The sequence below is a fragment of the Diadema antillarum genome, unplaced genomic scaffold (assembly GCF_040938485.1).
Source record: "Diadema antillarum isolate AM-2024a unplaced genomic scaffold, OU_Dant_1.0 seq00000791_RagTag, whole genome shotgun sequence".
Classification (NCBI taxonomy): Eukaryota; Metazoa; Echinodermata; class Echinoidea; order Diadematoida; family Diadematidae; genus Diadema; species Diadema antillarum.
The window spans coordinates 1,522,909-1,542,122 of NW_027271678.1; the positions used below are offsets into that span (position 1 = coordinate 1,522,909).

General features: G+C 39.3%; 1 protein-coding gene across 1 annotated transcript; it reads right to left on the reverse strand.

Annotated features, from left to right (window-relative positions):
* Window positions 1–3,819: 3,819 nt before the first annotated feature.
* LOC139739264 (farnesyl pyrophosphate synthase-like) lies at window positions 3,820–18,428 on the reverse strand. Its single transcript, XM_071649877.1, has 9 exons — window positions 18,299–18,428; window positions 17,037–17,177; window positions 16,262–16,342; window positions 14,507–14,629; window positions 13,246–13,334; window positions 11,225–11,297; window positions 7,047–7,124; window positions 6,375–6,509; window positions 3,820–4,020 (listed from the first exon to the last, which is right to left on the reverse strand). The coding sequence occupies exons 1-9, from the start codon at window positions 18,425–18,427 to the stop codon at window positions 3,820–3,822; spliced, it is 1,050 nt and encodes a 349-aa protein (XP_071505978.1). The 5' UTR covers window position 18,428.
* Window positions 18,429–19,214: the final 786 nt, after the last annotated feature.

Sequence of the window (19,214 nt, forward strand, 5' to 3'; positions counted from 1 at the left end):
GCTGCCTGTATACAGGTACAGTGCACTCCCATTATAATGAACATGGTTATAATGAAATTTTCCGTCATAACAAAGTAAAAATTCAGGTTCCATAATTATTTTCTGTGTATCTTTATACATGTATGTACTTTAATTGTTCAGTTGTAATGAAATTTTGATAAGTGGACTCCAAAGACTTCAGGGCTGGCAGTTTTCTTTCATTATGTCAAAATTTCATTATAACCAAACAAACAAACAAAATACATACATTTGTAGAGTGGATAATGTTGCAGCCTGAATTCTTACTTCGTTATAACCGGAATCTTGATATAACCGTGTTTGTAATAATGGGCGTGCGCTGTATAACAAAAGAAAATTGCTGGTCCTGAGGACTTCATTATGAGAGTCGCCTGCATTATATATATTTTCACATGGCTTGCCATGCAGTAACTATTACTCTACATCAGTACGTACTCTTTTCTTTAATGTGCACCATCTCCACTCACTGGTCTCCAGAGAATACTCACTGCTTGATTTCTCATAAATTTTTGAATTAAAATACATGATCAGTTCCTTCAAATCTCAGGTGTGTGTTTCTTCAGTTTGTCTACCTCTACAAATTAAATCTGTTAAGATCGCAACTGCTGATCTGCAAATTAACAAACATGACTGGTAGTGTCGCTGCCCGGAAAGCAGTAGATGACAGGTTCAAGTCCCACTGGTTCCTTTTTTCCAACATATTTGTTAATTTACAAATCAGCAGTTGCGATCTTCACAAATTCAATTTGTAGAGGGAGACAAACTGAGGAAACTCACACCTGAACCTTCCCCCCTCTGAATAATAGCTTTCTTTCATTTATCCTAGGCTTTTAATCTCTTTTCCATTCCACCTTGTTGTGGATGACAACATTCAAGGCATCACCACCGCATACCAAATAAGAAAGTTTAGTTATGTCTTGTTATGATTGTTTTGTTAGTAGCCCATTTTCAAAACAAAACATGTGGGGACACTGAAAACAATCAGCTTCATACTGTAAAAGTGGAAATTTTTGCGGTGTTGAAATTTTCGCGAATTTCGCGCAACCCGAAACTAGCGCAAAGATAAAAGCACACAAATATTTTTGTTTGCCATATGTTCCAGCAGTTGATGACTTGATTCCGCGGAATTAAAAACACGCGAAACTCTTCTTACCCTGCAGAACATGAAAAATTAGTCGCGCGAAAATATCCACTTTTACAGTAACATACTATTCCTGAATGCCCGTATTTGTTGCAAGGCAATCAAATCATTTCTGGCATTAGGTGACTGGAGGGTAACTTTTATCTCTAAGATAAAAAAAAATGATAAAAACAAAACAAAATAGAAACCTGAGGAATGTATTGATTTCTCAACAAGAAGTATAACATTAGGTTGGGTTTGGGTTTGACCTCAGAAATGTTGATACCAGGGCCCCCATTTCATAAAACTTGTCATCAGTGACAAGTTGTCATAGTTGTGATAAGCTACTGAAATCCTTGCATCTGATTGGCTGAGAGCAAATTTGTCATATAAATATGGCAGTTGTCACTGATAACAAGTTTTATGAAACGGGCCCCAGATGACATCTTGGCCTTCCAAGCAGAGCTACTGCCTAAGAGTCCCCAGATGATCTGTGTTTAAGGGGTTTCCCCTGTCAGTGGTTTCCCCTTTTTTATCAATACCAAAATATTCCACTTGTCAGTGAAGACTTTTATGTAATTTGATATGGCATGTTTGGTTAAAGATTCTAGATTTTGTTTCATAAAGTACAGTCAACCTTGCCCAAATCAAATCATCTATGCCCGGGGATGAAGAAATGGCTGCCACTAAGAGAAAATAAGACTTATGGGGGACTAAAATCGATAGAATGTAGAGAAAAGAGGACTTGAAGCAACCTTCAACTTAGGCGATTATTCGACTGCACTTTCACACACATGAATACACTGTGCTCGATATGGCAATGCTACCCATGTACAGATGTACAAAGCATTTTCATCGTTTACCCTGAGTTTGGTACCCTATATGAGAAGTTTGTGTTCAGGACTTGAGTCACAATCAAGTAGCAGAGTTTTTAAAAATACTTTTGAGCAAAATTTGACAAAGTTTAGTAATCATCCAGCAGCAGCTTGGCCCGTTCCATACTGAATTCTGAAATCCCCATAAGGCGCGGTCAGACTGGCAAAAGATCGCGAAGTTGAAGATCGCGATCTTTAAGATCTCCAAGTTTTGCCAGTGTGACCGCAAACTTCCCGCGAAACTTCTAGCGAAACTTCTCGATCTGTTTGCGGGCGGTGTCTCCGAAGCGCGAGGCCATTGTGATGTACAGATGTGCATTGTTACATCACAATCACTAGCCATCGGTCGGCGCACTCTTTCTTGCGCGCGTATGAATGGCCCAAACTTCGCGATCTTAAACATCTCGATCTTTTGCCAGTCTGACCGCGCCTATAGACTTAATACTCGGGCCACCAGGTTCCAGTATTTGGGAATGGGTCAAGACAGTTGCATAGTTCTGATGTTCATACAGCAATTGATATCTTCTTGTGTATCTGTTCCTTTCTGATTCAAACTTGTCTGTTGCTCATGTTTGAAAGCTATCATTTTGAAAACTTTTTATCTCTGGTGTCAATTTTCCATTGTAAAAGGTAAAGAAAAAAATAAAAACATGAAGAGATCACTATGAAAATGCCATTCATCAGTTGCCCTCATATTGCATTATGTCATTCTGAGTACAACATACCAAAACTGAGTGTCATCAAAATCTCTGCTCATAATCCCCATCAGCATACATCTAAACCTTCTGCACATAAATACCTGTACAAATGAATTTATGATAAAGTGGATACTGTATACGCCATATGTGACAGTGCACCTCAAAACAAACAAAAAGTTGCCAGACATGAATTTTTAGTTAAGACCATATTCTGAAAGAGCAGACTTTAAGTTTTAAAAAGATGTATAACTCAAATCAAATGGACTCTCCTAACCTATCTAAATATTGGAAAGAAAGCACAACCTCAGGAAAAGTGTGAATTGAGAAAAGAGGCTCTGAAGTACAGTGTCTATTCAAGCGCTTAATCTTTACCAAACCGTGCTGGCTGTGCAATGAATGGGACAAAAAACAGGAAGTAAACCACTGGAGTAACAACAATGAAGGGATTATCAGATTAAATTGAAATTAAGCATGCCTCATTAACACATTCTGTCCATAATTAATGCCAACTTTCAAAGCAGTAGCACTATCCTTTCAAAAGTTATTAGAGTTGAAAGTGAAGAGTGTGGACAAGGTTTTTCAGAAATGAAAAAGGGATTCTGAAGACACACCTAATCACACTATTCTATCAAAAATGTTCGAGATAAACTGCTAAAAAACACACTTTCCTGCCCGTTTTATGATACCAAATTTTAGCATAATGTAAAAGAAGACCTGCTCTTTCAGAAAATATGAAAAAGTGAAGTTCGGCTAGGTTGACCCATTTCACTTATTTTCAGTCCTCACGCAAAATCAGTGTGTGCGACTTTATGTTCGTTTTGAGGTGCACGGTCACATATATTTAGCGAGTTTAAATTTTCACGAATCGGAACTTCCCGACGATTTTGCGAGTGGTTAAATCGCATCGTGGAGTCCTGTACCAAACGGAGAAATGTATACACATAAGTCACATTCATAGCGTGATCAGAGTCAATATTTTCATGTGTCTTTTAATTACGCGAGTAGCTTCTGACTTGTGAAATTCACAAAAATACCAGTAAAAACCTTGTGAAATATATTGGCGTATACAGTATTACATTGACAAGATTGATGATAAACCAACCAAACATCATTTCTTCCTCTTGTAAATCCTGTTGGCGAAAGCGACAAAGATGTTCTTAGGGAGAGCGTGGCAGTGAGCTTCAATCGTTTCCATCAGATCCCGGTAGCTTGTTTCCTCGTACTCACGGTAAACTGCTTCCAGGTCAAGGGTCAAGTAAAGTTCTTTGACCTTTGCTACCTTTTCCGGGTCATCCATCCCATAATTCTCCTGTGGATATATGTAGATATAACAGAGGAGAGATTACTAAGTGAAGATGGTGTTTTAAGATCATTCCTTGCACGACTATTTCATGTTTAAACAAGGAAAAGTAGAAATTACGCGGTGCGTAATATATGTCCCCGCCGGAAGTAGCATTTTGTAGCAAAATGTACAATACAGGTCAAAAATCAAGGTCAAAGGTCAAAGAAGTCAAAGGTCAAAATTCTGTGTAGAAAGTTTTGAAGCCCTCACCTGCTGCCATCACATAAAGCAAACGGAATCGAAATCGGGTTAGAAATGGCGAAGGAGTAGCATTTTGTAGCCATTGTACAATATAGGTCAAAAATCAAGGTCAAAGGTCAAAGAAGTCAAAGGTCAAAATTCTGTGTAAAAGTTTTGAAGCCCTCACCTAGTGCCATCACATAAAGCAAACGGAATCGAAATCGGGTTAGAAATGGCGAAGGAGTAGCATTTTGTAGCAAAATGTACAATACAGGTCAAAAATCAAGGTCAAAGGTCAAAGAAGTCAAAGGTCAAAATTCTGTGTAGAACTTTTGAAGCCCTTACCTAGTGCCATCACATAAAGCAAACAGAATCGAAATCGGGTTAGAAATGGTGAAGGAGTAGCATTTTGTAGCCAATGTACAATATAGGTCAAAAATCAAGGTCAAAGGTCAAAGAAGTCAAGGGTCAAAATTCTGTGTAGAAGTTTTGAAGCCCTCACCTAGTGCCATCACATAAAGCAAACAGAATCGAAATCGGGTTAGAAATGGCGAAGGAGTAGCATTTTGTAGCAAAATATACAATATAGGTCAAAGGTCAAGGTCAAAGGTCACAACTGAAATTCTGTGTAGAAGTTTCAAAGCTCCCACATAGTGCTATAATATAAAGCAAACAGAATCAAAATCGGCTCATAAATGACAGGGAAGTAGCAAATTGAACATTTTGATCACACACGGACGCACGGACGCACGGACACACGGACGGACACACGGACGGACACACGGACAGACACACACACGGACACACACACGTACGGAGCCCGTTTCATAGTCCCCTGCTCGAACTCGTTCGGCGGGGACAATTATGTATGTTATTTTGTAATGCGCAGTAGAGTATACTCTTATAGTAGCTGCACAATATAAATGTCCTTTTTTTATTATTATTATTATTACTGTAGAGGTGATGTTATATCATAGGCTTCAATTAAAAGGTGGAACAATGTGGCAGGCAAGAAGGTATTCCTGAAAAAGTACTGTGGCGAATCAAGGACAAAACAGCTGCATGATTTTATAAACACATGTAAAAACAACGCCAAAGGTACAAATCAGGGGCCCGTTTCATAAAACTTGTTATCAGTGACAACTGCCACATTTCTATGACAAATTAGCTCTCAGCCAATCAGATGCAAGGATTTCAGTAGCTTGTCACATCTATGACAACTTGTCACTGATGACAAGTTTTATGAAACGGGCCCCAGGTGGAAAAAAAAAATACTGACAGACTGAGAGAAAGACTACTGGAAATGGATCTTCACTTAGCCAGTTTGGGAAGGTTTGATTTTACTACAACACGCATTTCCCATTGACACCTGCCCGAGTATACTGGGGACTCGTCCTCAATGGGTTAATGAGATGCACTGTGACCATCACTACTTTACTTTGAAAGAGAAGATACCACTTATGAAAAACAATGGAATCAAAATTACTTTCAAGGTGAAATTTTCATGCATTTTGTGTGATTTTTGAAACTAGCCTAAAAATAAAACTGTGTTTAGGTTTTGTTTGGTATACATGTATGTAATATTTCATATCTTTCGTTTCACAAATTTTTAAACACACTAAATCCATCTTGCCCAGCCGAGCGCAAACAATCACTCATCCACTTTTAAAGGATATAGTCAAACCTGTCTATAGCAACCACCATCTATAGCGAACACCTGCCTATGCGACCACTAAACACAATTCCCCCAAGAGAAAAGCCATGCCAACGACCTTGTCTATAGCGGCCACCTGTCTACAACAGTCACTTTTATCATCTCCCTTGGGTGGCCACTATAGACAGGTTTGATGGTATCAAGGGATTAGACTCATCTCCAGGATTTTTCTCTCATCAGATTGAATATATTTAGGGATTAGACTCACCTCCAGGATTTTTCTCTGATCAGGTGTCACTCTCTGCAAGGCTTGTACCACTAGCCAGCCACACTTGTTTGGCTGCTATAGACAGGTTTGACTATACAGTCAAACCTGTCTTTAGCGGCCACCCAAGAGAGACAAAAAGGTTGCTGTTACAGATAGATGGTCGCTATAGACAGGTGGCCGCTATAGACAGGTTTGACTGTATTTAGGGATTAGACTCACCTCCAGGATTTTTCTCTGATCAGGTGTCACTCTCTGCAAGGCTTGTACCACCAGCCAGCCACACTTATTCTCCTCGATGTCCGTCCCAATCTTTCCTATCACCTCGGGAGACCCGTAGCAGTCTAGGTAATCATCCTACCAAACCACACGGACAGAGGAAAGTTGACTGATGTGGAATTCACCAAGATGACATTCCATTAGAGATCAGACTGGGATCTAAGCTCAGATCCTGCTCATTCACCATATATGGTGCCCTGTACTGAGTACCAGTAAATCAAAAGCTTCTCGGCTACACAAGATACTTGACAAACAAGACTGGCTGATAGATTAAATACATAAGACATTTAGTTTCTGAAACATAGAAAAGCATTATGTCGCTTGTCATGCTGGCTAACTGGGTTTAAAAACAAAGCTGGTTAACCTAGCACAACCTATTCACAAGGCTGATTAATTTAGCACAATGTACAAGGCCGATGGTTAGCACAACATAATATCATTTATAAGTGAGGATAAAGCACAACATGTTTGCATCAATATGGTAATCGTAACTTCAGACTCAAATTAGTTTTCTCTTTAGATTCAAGCTCAATTATTTCTAAATCAACAATGAGAGAAAATTCACAATATCCTGCATGTCAAAAACCATTGATGATGATATGATTGGAGATTTACCTGAACTTGAAAGAAATGTCCCATCTGGAGCAAAATCGTTTTTGCATCGGCATGAGCCTTAGCGTCTGATATACCAACCTGAGAAACGAACACAGAGGCAAGTATGAAATGAAATTCATTCTTATTCCACAAATATGAACTAGACTAGTAGGCCCTATAGCATTTTAACAACATCAAACACAGGTGTTTTCTCCCAGTGAGCAAAGATTTTAACACAAAATCTTGTTGCTAGACCTTCCATTAGCTAATACCAACATCCATAAGAGAATATGTGACCGCGCACCTCAAAACGAACATAAAGTCGCACACACTGATTTTGCGCGAGGACTGAAAACAAGTGAAATGGGTCAACCTAGCCGAACTTGACTTTTTCATATTTTCTGAAAGAGCAGGTCTTCTTTTCCTTTAAGCTAAAATTTGGTATCATAAAACGGGCAGAAAAGTGTGTTTTTTTAGCAGTTTATCTCGAACATTTTTGGTAGAATAGTGTGATTAGGTGTGTCTTTAGAATCCCTTTTTCAATTCTGAAAAACCTTGTCCACACTCTTCACTTTCAACTCTAATAACTTTTGAAAGGATAGTGCTACTGCTTTGAAAGTTGGCATTAATTATGGACAGAATGTGTTAATGAGGCATGCTTAATTTCAGTCTAATCTGATAATCCCTTCATTGTTGTTACTCTGGTGGTTTACTTCCTGTTTTTTGTCCCATTCATCGCACAGCCAGCATGGTTTGGTAAAGATTAAGCGCTTGAATAGACACTGTACTTCAGAGCCTCTTTTCTCAGTTCACACTTTTCCCGAGTTTGTGCTTTCTTTCCAATATTTAGATACTGTAGATTAGGAGAGTCCATTTGATTTGAGTTATTCGTCATCTTAAAGCTTAAAGTCTGCTCTTTCAGAATATGGTCTTAACTAAAAATTCATGTCTGGCGACTTTTTGTTTGTTTTGAGTTGCAGGGTCACATTTAAAATCAAAATGTTTACTCAGTGTACAGAGTATGTGTTCTTTGCAGAGTCTCATTTACTGTAAAACACCATATTTTTGCGACGTGAAATTTTTACAAATTGGGCAGACGGCCTTTTTCATGGCAGGAAATTTTTGCAAGTTGCCTCAAATATTTAATGCATATGGTGTAGACAAGAACTCTCAATGCTCATTTTAATTTCGCGAATCTTGGCTCTCACAAAATTTGCAAAATTAAAATGCGTACGAACATTCCTCATGTTACAGAATAGAAGACAATACTATGTATTGTATTTTGCCATATCTCTGACTGTCCTTCCCTGACGACAAACAGAGAATTTAATGAGAAGAAAACTGTTCTCAAGAAACAAATAACAAACTCTTCTCTGCTCCATTCACGTCGTTTGGATCCTAGACTGATAAATCTGCCTTCTGTATGGTGGCCTCTTGTTAACTGTACTGTGTATGCTCGGTAATACGGTCGGCCCGTGGCAACAGACAGCTATCTTCCATTCACTCTGCTATGCAGACTGTGCGATCTATCAGCCCACATGCGAGTTCAGCAGTTTGAACAAGACTGCTGCATCATACAGATGAACAGATTTCGATGACCGTTTTACCCAATAAAACATGCAACATGGTGTATAAGAAGAATAAATCATGAAATTGGTGAGCTTCCCTCGTTCCTTGAGTATCTAGATGCATGATTTTGTGATCTCTTACAACGGAAAAAGGGGAATTATACCCCATATTCTACTTGCAGTCATCAGGTAAGTGAGTCCGTACAGCAGAGTGAATGAAAGCTATCTGTCTGTTGTGAGGAGCTGACCATATTACTGACCATACAGTTAAAGGACAAGTTCACCTTCATAGACATGTGGGTTGAGTGAATGCAGCAATATCGAACACATCAATGAGAGTTTGAGGAAAATCGGACAATCTATTCAAAAGTTATGAATTTTTGAAGTTTCTGCTCAGTCACGGCTGGCTAAGAAGACTACTATAGCTTGTGATGTCATATGAGTACAACTACATAAAGAAAGTATAAAGAAAATTCAAGATATTCTCACTTTTCTCATATAATAAAAGAACACTCGACTTCTATCTTTCAGAAGTCAGGGGAAATAATATTACCCCTAACATAAGTCAGTAACATGTCGAAGAAATGTGCACTTTATTCAAAAAGTCAAGTTTTGTGAAATTCTCTTTTTATTTTCCTTGTATTGTTGTACGCATGTGACATCATACACTGTAGTAGTCTTCTCCTCCAGCAGTGATTGTACAGATACTTTAAAAATTCATAACTTTTGAACGGATTGTCAGATTTTTCCCAAACTTTCACTGATGTGTTCTACTAATATTGTTGCCTTCACTCAATCAACCTGTCTATGAAGGTGGACTTGTCCTTTAACAAGAGGCCACCAAACAAAAGGCAGATTTATCTCCTATCTCTTGTGTCTCTCATAGAGCTGTTTCATATTGTCTTTTATCTCCTGTAGAGCTAAATTCTACTCTGAAGGGTGGAAATTTTGTTACTTTTACCACGTACCAGGCAAGATGAATTTTGAACGTTTTTGATTTTGCTAACTGTCACAATTGAGCCAGCACATAAAACAGCCCACTGCTGCAATGGTAGCTAAAGGTTTGGGCAGCACATACTATGGTACAGGGTACTAAACCTGTCTGCATTACAACCTTTTGAAAGATAAAAAATGATATACAAGCAACAAAATTCCCACATTTTTATTTTGTGCTAGCTTTGTGCTGCAAAAAACATATAACTAGAGAGGGGCTGTCAAAGGCGGCAGACCCACGCCTGAAGTACAAAGTCAGGGTAAACATAATGTGCATTCGGTCATCTACCAGAATTCGGTCACTTAATTGCCAGTGTGCTTTATCACCAGCCAGTGAGTTCTACTAAAGATCGTACACTGACATCGTTGACTGAGGTGTACGATCTTTGGTTCTACAGTCACATCACACGCAAAGTCACATCATTTCACATACGGTAACACTCATTCACAACAGGAAAGTCCTTTAGTCTCCTCCAAAAATCCATCAAATATCCCAAATTCCACCGTCAAAAGTGCAGAATCGGAACTTTTCCAAGCGCGCGTGAATTAAGTCCAGTTTTAAGAGTATTGTCTAAGCGACGGGTCGCCGAAAAAGCACTAAAAATCGAGAAATACACCGTTTTCTTGCGGGATATTTTGATTATAGCAAGCCGAGAGTGTGATGATATCAAAGGTCGTATGAGTGTACGATCTTTGATGGTATCCACAAAAGCGCAAAAGAAAAACAAAATTTACGTACCCCCTAAGCAATTACCCCATGATTAGTGTCTACGGGAATTATTCAATGCAAGGGTTGAATGCAAATGTCTACTGCACCAGTATTCGGTCACCAACGAGCGCCGCAACGTCCCCGATGCAATTTTGCACCAACAGTGTAGAGCGCGATGCATTGTCAGCGGCCTTGCACAACACGCATTGACATTGAGCGCGCATATCGTGCAGTGTGACTGCGACCGAGCAAATGCTCCTCCAACGAAAAAAACAATCAATGTTAATTTGAAAAATCATCAAAATACGGGCCAGTTTGTGGCGACGGAGAACAAACTTTCATAAATCTAGAAGGACATAGTCCCTCAAATAGGCCTAAACGTAAATTTCGGAATTCTTACGAACATTTGAGCAGCGAAGTCGGATCGTTTGGGAGTTTATGTTTTCGTATGGTAGCAGAAAATCGCAAAGTGAGAAACGGAAAATTTTCGGAGTGGTCACTACTAGTGGGGTCAAAACTTCAAGGTCACACAGAATTTGCAAGGGTCAACCGATTATCACCAAAATCTAATCGATTCTTTCCTACCATTATCCAAACATCCCCTGAACATTTCGTGCAAATCCGTTTACCCGTTCTCTTGTTATCTTGTACACAAACAAACAAAAACAAACAAACAAAAAACAAACAAACAAACAAACAAACAAACAAACAAACAAACATACGGAACCCTTTACATAACCCCCTGCCGATTTTCATCGGCGTGGGTAAATATGTGTAAAAATTTACACTGCACCAAAATTTCTTCTTTATTTACATTATCTCCAATTAAAACATGAAACCGATGACAAGAAAACTCGTTTCTGTGACTTACAGCCATCACTCTGTGCAAGACTTGAGAGTCTGAAACAAAGGAAAAATATTGAACTTACCATGTACATGGCTGACGCTACAGGGAGGTAAAATGAGTAAAACGCTGTTTTCCATTTCACAATGGCGTCGTACCTGACGTAATAAAAAATAATAATAATAATAATGTGACAGTGAAACTAATCATGTTCATATAGTCATGAAAAAGAAAAAATCTGGGCAGTTCGTAAACATTTTTATCTGTGAGGGAGAAAGATTTGCGGTGACACCATATGTATGTAGTCCTTAACCGGATCGTTGTTTGGCAGAAATGCCTAGAAAGAGGAGAATTGCAGAGGAAAGTGACATATGGGGGTTGTAAGGAGGGCAAAAAGTGAAGAGTGGGGGACAGCAATGGGCTAGAAGTTGCACTAGTGGAGATGGTAGAGAAAGGAAGAGAGAGAGTGGTAAGAAAGAATAGAGTGAGAATCAAGAATCAACATCGGTAGAAGGAAAAGGATGAAATAGAAGGTAAGAGGGAGAGGGAGGAGTTGAATGTTAGAGAATCATGGAGATAGGAGAGAGAAGTGAAGATTCATGAAACCAAGAGAAGAACGAAGTCGGCGAACAATGTGGACTATGGAATGCGGAATTAATGGAGAAAGGACGAATAAATCTTATTTTTATATTCTCTTCATAACATACTGAGATGACCTACTTTGAGCTTTTTCGTCTTCATGTATTTCTTTCCTTAAAACTTGACATTTAGCAGTCATGTTGAAAGTTGTAATTATGAAATACTTCAATGAATGTACCACATTGCAATAATCTTTGGTTTCTTTTATTCTGTCGGAATCTGAAATGAAATCAATAATTAAAAAATTTGATAAATGATCTCACTTGTTCACACCATAATATACTTGACAAAACAAGGTGGCAGACATAAGATCTTTTAAAATCAAATGTCCACAACAGGAGTGAAATTAGTCTGTCAACCAAAGTTACTTCATGGTGGTAAGTCACTGTTCATGAAAAGTACACATTTAGTCGGCTTGTTCCTGACATGTCACAGGTAATGCTGTTCCCCTGCTTTTTGGAAGAGGTATGAAGTTAAGCGCTCTCATTATGCTAGAAAAATGAAAATATGTTGCATTTTCTTTATATTTAATGATTATCCATATGACATCATGAACTGCAGCTGTCTCCTTATCCAGTGATGACAGCAAAGAAACTTAATAAAATTCATAACTTTTGAATCGACTGTTTGATTTTCATCAAACTTTCACTGATGTGTTCAACTAATATTGCTGCTTTCACTCACTCCACATTTATATTTGGGCTTTGGATTCCTTTAGCAATATCACTACTCAACATAGGCCTACATATTCATATTGTATTCTACATAACTTCATAACTCTTTCTTTAGCCCATTGAAGACAAGCTGATTTTGCTTTAACACACATTTTCCACAGACACCTGCCTGAGTATACTCAGGACTGATCTTCAGCCATCAAAGGTCGATACACTTTCTGATTACTGGTTATTTCAAGTTTCTGAAGGTGGGTCTTCATCAGCTCGAGCTTGAAGAATAGCCGGCTATTTCTGATCCAAAGAATTAGCCCGATCAGAAAATAGCCCGCTAATTTTGCAATGAAGACCAAAATAGCCGGCTGTTCCGATCGGAATGTAAGCCAAAGAAATCTTGGACTTGTTTGCAGAATAGCCAGCTAATTTGCAAAATAGCGTGCCAATCTTAGCGCGTCTTCATCAGCTCGAGCTTAAGCATCGACACTGCATGTGTTGCGCACCACGCAGGAATGTAGGCAGTCGGGTGGGAGTGTGTTAGCATTGAGCTTTATAAACCCGACCGTGCCTGAAGCTCGAGCTGGTGAAGACGTGATTGCACATTTCAGCGGACTTCGGGCTTATTTCTCTGATCCCCCATAAGCAAGCTATTCTTCAAGCTCGAGCTGATGAAGAGGCACCTTGAGTGTCCAAACTTCATTTTATCAAAAGTCATCAAAGTATCTTATCACTCTACTTTCTCATTATGTACTCCCTCTCCATCTCTCCTTTAACCTTTGACCCCTGACCCATGACTGACCTTTGCTGGGTAAACCTGTTGAGATCTCGGTCACTGTCTGGAGACGTGATGAGATCCAGGGCCTGGCCCACCACTGTCTGGTATGTCACCTATAGGGGGCAGCAAACAAGGTATGAATGTCTTCACACAAAACCTGCGATTCAAGCCTCAATGACACCTGTTCACTGAATATTCAGCCAATGTCACACTGCTAGGTAGAGTGCACTGAAGAAAATATGTGTGTACAAGACACAGTTTTCATCGCATCGAGCTTTGCAATCTCAGAACATGATAGCACAGGCGAAGTAAAGCTTTACCCGAGGAAATTTTGCTTCATACCTAGCTATAACAGATTTGATCAGCTACATTTTTCTATGTTTAGAAATCACAAAATTTATGTAGTTATAGCAGTTATTTTGTAATAGCCAATCTCGCTATAAGACTAGTGTTTTACATAGACATGTGTGGAAGGAAATTTGGGACCGTGAAAGTTTCCTCAAAATAACCGATGTCTTGTTATAGCAGTGTTCCCCTGTACTGGTAGTCTCTTTATTGCTCCAAAGTTCAGATTTCTTTCGAACTCTAGTGGTTTTTAAAACCCTAACATAACAACATTTTGTATCAAATATCATTTTACTGATCCCAAGGAGCTTGCATACAGGGAGCCTACTTTATTTTTTGGGTCCTTCAATCAAATCTAAATAGAATTGATGCATCTGGCCATGTCACCATACAGTATGTCCCCCCCCCCAAAAAAAAAAAAAAAAATACAATCGGATTTTTGCATTGATAACACCCAATATGATTAAACCATCTAAATGCTACTTCAAGGTCGTAAAATATATAACATCTTAGCTCTATTTTGCAGAACACCCCATTCAATTTGGTTAAGCAGTCACAGAAAAATGTGGATTGTTGTAAAGCATGTCATGAGTCTGACTCTTCCAAGTTTAGCGCTTTGATGCTCTTCGAACTGCATTAATGTGTAAACACAATGGAGAGAACTTGGAAGGAAGGGATTCCTGACTTGCTCTACAAAAATCCTCATTTTTCTTTGACCACTGAAGCAAATTGAATGGGGTTTTCTGTGCGATGTGGGCAATGAATTATAGTTTCATACTCTGAAATTGTGTTTGGATTGATTCACTATTTTTAAAGTTATTGTTGCGGAGGGTAACGTTGTAATTTTTTTTTTTTTTTTTTGGGGGGGGGGACATACGGTACTTCTATCATAAAGCAGGCAATTGACACAGAGCAAAGCAGAGCTGCATTTCTAACTAACCTCGTGGAAAAGGTCGGTGACGTCCATGTAGTACGGTTCTTGTCTGATGAACCTCTTTAAGAGTTTGTAGATGCAAGCCTCCACGTAGAACGAGTCATTGATGGCCACCGTCCCAACTCCTTCCTGAAAAAGACAAAAGTAATGATGATGATCTTAACCAATTGTGGACCAGCTGATATTGCTCCGGCACACATTTCCCATAGACAACTGCCTGAGAATATCCGGGATTAGTCCTCAACGGGTTAATATACAAATATTGACTGCTCATGAGGATGATGGTGGAAATTATCATTCCCAAGGTGCTTTTCATACCAACCCTTCAATCACCCCGAGGCGTTAGCCGAGGGGTGATGGAAGGGTCGGTATGAAAAGCACCGAGGGAGTGATAATTTCCACCACCATCCGAATACAGAGCAGTTAATATTTGTTTTATATACCTCATCGTTTAAGACTTAGGGCACCCCATGACTTAACCAAGATCTAGGGCTAGGCAAATACGAAGTAAATTCTAGGCCACAGCCTGCGCTTGCTTGCATGGTTTTCGTGCATTTCGTATACTACCCAGTACGCATGGTACTCACTCACAGTTAAGTCACACGGCCTTCGGCGAGCTCCTGCATAAAATCTTGGCAGAAGATTACAGTATACATCCAGTTTCCCGTCGCTTGTGTTTTAATTCGACATTTCCAACATGCTGAGATTTGTCTCTGCTTCGGGATCCTAAGAAATCCTAAAGACAAAGTGTACGATCTTTGATCCAGCTCACTTCAAATCACGGAGGAGCGCTCAATCACCATGCCACGTTGAAACATGCCTGCTGTGCGCTAATAGTGCAATGATTTTGCATGTGTTTATACGATGCGCGTAGTGAACGTCCTTGGAGCTGGAGGGGTTGCGGACACCGCGCGAAGTCTAGTGTACTTGTTATGTGTACAAAAGTCGCAGAGGGCTTACGAATTCTATCACGAGGGTTTTGCCTTTCTATCACTTACATGAAAACCCTAAGGCAAGATAGACGGGACTACACCTTGTCACGTGATATACTTTTGACCAATCAGTGATACGAATCTCACTTATGAGGTATATAATAGAAGATAACAGTATCTACCAGTTTGAAGGTTAGTCCATAGTATACTTGGGCAGGTGTCTATGGGAAACGTGTGTTATAGCATAATCAGCTCGTCCTCAATGGGTTAAGGAAGGGGATCATGTATTGTAAAGGTGTATTATTTGGAACAAATTTGGGAAGCCCTGAACCAGGGATACCAAGCTCTCAGAATTAACAGCGCATAGACTCGGTGGGTGCGGGGGCACTGTTGGATGATAGTGCTGATCATCGTTAGCATTCATACAAAGATTGCCAAAGTTGAGCTGTCATCAAGAGTAAAGCACATCAGTGCTGCTAGGCAACTTTGCCTTCATTGTCTTCTCTGCACATCACGCAGTCTGTAGTGATGCCAGGGTGCGTGCATATGTGCTTCTTAGCACGTATGATGTCACAAAAGAAGTTTGCTAAAGCTGTTATCATCAGCTGAATCGTGAGCCAAACTGTGATTGGACCACAGACTACAGTGGATCGGACTTCTTCAAATAGCATAGGTCTCTGTAGGAAACTTGTGTTGTGCGCCCGCATACACATTCAAATAAACCATCGGGTCTATGTGCCTTTAAGCACACGATGTAGTCATAAGAGCCGGCCAAGAAAGACCTATAGTAAAGACATCATGATTAGTCCAGGTCCAGGACCTCTCTCACCTTTCTGTACCAGCATGGCTTCCCTCTCCTGGTCTTAGACTGGTCCATCATGTCGTCTGCTATGAGGAAGTAGGCCTGGAGCTGGGAGGGATAGGACCAAAGCAGACATGACCAATATCAACTTTCATGTCAAAGGTCAAGGCTTTCAGGAATTAAGAAACACGACAAACTTTAGCTCAGAGCAAAATGACAGAACAAATCAACTGTCAATCAGGGCCCCATTTCATAAAAGATGTTAGGATAGAAACTCTTGCTAGAATGGCAACTTCCTACAGCAACAGCCAATTAGGAAGCTAGATCTTTGTAATTACCATGACAATTGCCAGGCATTCCAGCAAGAGTTGCTATCATATCAACCTTTGATGAAATGGGGACCAGATGTCGGGGTCAAATTCATACTCTAGAGTATGCTTATTAAGAAACTTATAAACTGCACTTCACATATTATAAATTTATACATATTACATTACAAATCATAAATTTCATAAACAGAATGCTGATGAGAGTAATTAAAACTTCAAAAAAAAAATATGTTTCTTCGTCACATACTGGTAATAATGACATACCCTGGGCGGCCAACATTGCAATGTGAAAACCAGCGGGACTTGTGTTTACTCATAGCTTAGATAGAAAGACACTTTTATTCCTTTTAGTATTTTCAGAACTCTACATTATTGTGACTATGTACATTACTTTTTCAGCCAAACAGCAACTGCATATCAAGTCAAAAAGAAACAGCATAATCTGAAGTCTGAATATGAGACTACTCCCTCACCCATTCGATGCACCAGCCCAGTACCATGGCCTTCTGGACATTGTCTTCGGTCAGTTGGTCAGCCGTGGCCAGCTGGCGAAAGGCGTTCACGACTGTCAGGCCCCGGTTCATCTTGCCTCCTGGGACTGTGTACACCAACATCTGAAAGAAAAGCACCAACAATGCATTCTTCCTTTAAAAACAGTCCCCAAATGCGAAAGGCGCTACGTGGATTCAGCATTTGATAGAACTCTGATTGACAAGAATAATCAGGGGACCGTTTCATGAAACTTTTTGTCAGTGATTTACACTGACAACTGTTAAAAGCTACTGAAATCCTTGCGTCTGATTGGCTGATAGCAAATTTGTCGGTGAAAACCTCCGACGAACTCGTTGATGAAACGCTTTGCAGATTTATGAAATTCCTTATTTATGTTGATGTAGGGCAATTTGTCAATCAGTCGCAAGGATAATCAAACTAGCAATTCTGCAAGTTCATCAACAGCTCAAAACCCTCCTTACAAGGTATAGGTGTCCTACAAAAAGAAAATTTCATTTTTGAACAGTAAAGACATTAATACATTACAAGTAACGGATCGGGCAAGCTCTTAAATAAAAGAACACATGAGAACATAAAATGACAACTGATTTTAACCCTAAAAGGGCTGGGGTGAGGGGGGGGGGGGGGGGGGGGGAATCTGCCCCTTAGACACTGTGTGCTATTCTGTAATGCCAGAAGACCTCGTATGAGGCTTCTTGATTTTTTTTTTTATCAAGTCTCGCGCACTTTGAAACCAAATTTGCAACGTCCATGTGTACTTTTAGGAAGCCATACCCATTTTTGTACTGCAAGTCACCCCAAAATGAGCACAAGTTTGTGATTGTGTGCATATTTCTAATGGAAAGCCTCAGCTCCCCTCCAGTTTTAGCAGAGCCAAAAAAGCCCAGCCTGATTATGATTACAATAGTAGTGACCATGGCAAAGCAATGACCAGAGTGACCAACAAGGCATAAGAATTTTTCATCTAATGGCAGTAATTATATTGTTTATTCTGTCAACATTCAAAGTGATTGTATAAATCTCATATGTATAAAATATGTATAAAAAAAAAAATATATATATATAGTTTTTTGAAAACAAAAAAATCAAGGTCCTAGAGGTTTTTAGACAGATGTAGAGAACATAGTTTACAAACTTTAGTGATATCTCCACAATGCAAAGTAGTGTCCAATGAAACAAAATCCTGTAACATTACTCTCAAGCCAAGCCATATGAAACTTACATCTCTGAATCTGTTGGCAGCGTCAGCAATTTCCGGATTGGCAGCGTCATCGTCCACCAACTCGTCGACCAGTTCATTGAAGATCTTCTTAAACTTCTCTACATCTTGAGCACCATTGGATGAAGTCATATCTAAATAAAATGGTCTGAGAAGGGGGAGGTAGGCAGGGGAGGCAATGTGAAAAAAGTCAGGGGTACGATGGGTCTGCATGGAAATGTGAAAGTTTTAGTATTGACATTTAGTTTTATGATAGATGAGATTTTGAATAAACATCATCTGGAAATGTTAGAACATAACACCCAAAATCACCCTAAGGCTCCATAAGTCCATAAAGTGCTGTAAAGTCTGTGTCAATTACACTGTGACAAATAACTTCCCCACAATACTAGAGACTTACTCTCAAAGAGCACTGACTTTGTGTAAGTCTTAGCACATTTTTAACCATGCATACCAGGGCTGAAACTCCTCTACCAACATCACTTCAAATTTGATGATTTTTGTCTATAATCTAACACTTCATGGTGCAAAAAATTTCACCACTTTCCTTCTAAAAGGGACATTCCAGATGATTTATATAATTAAACATTACGTACAAGTAGATTTGTGAAATTTACTGTGGTCCTAGAGCAGGCAAACAAAAAAACAAAACAAAAAAAACAATATGTATTGATTCCAGTAATGTAAAGCAATTCCATTGCAATACTACTTGCTTTGAACAACTTCACCTACATAGAATTATATGCTTTCTTCTTTTGATTCTGCCTCCTTGGGCACCCATCATGTGAAGCTGTTATGTTGTCATCCTTGTTCATTTAATTGTGATTTGTAATAACATGTTGAAAACATTCTTATTCCTCACCCTAATTACAACTTAATTCTGAAACTCTGTACCCACTATAACCAATTTAAAGATGTC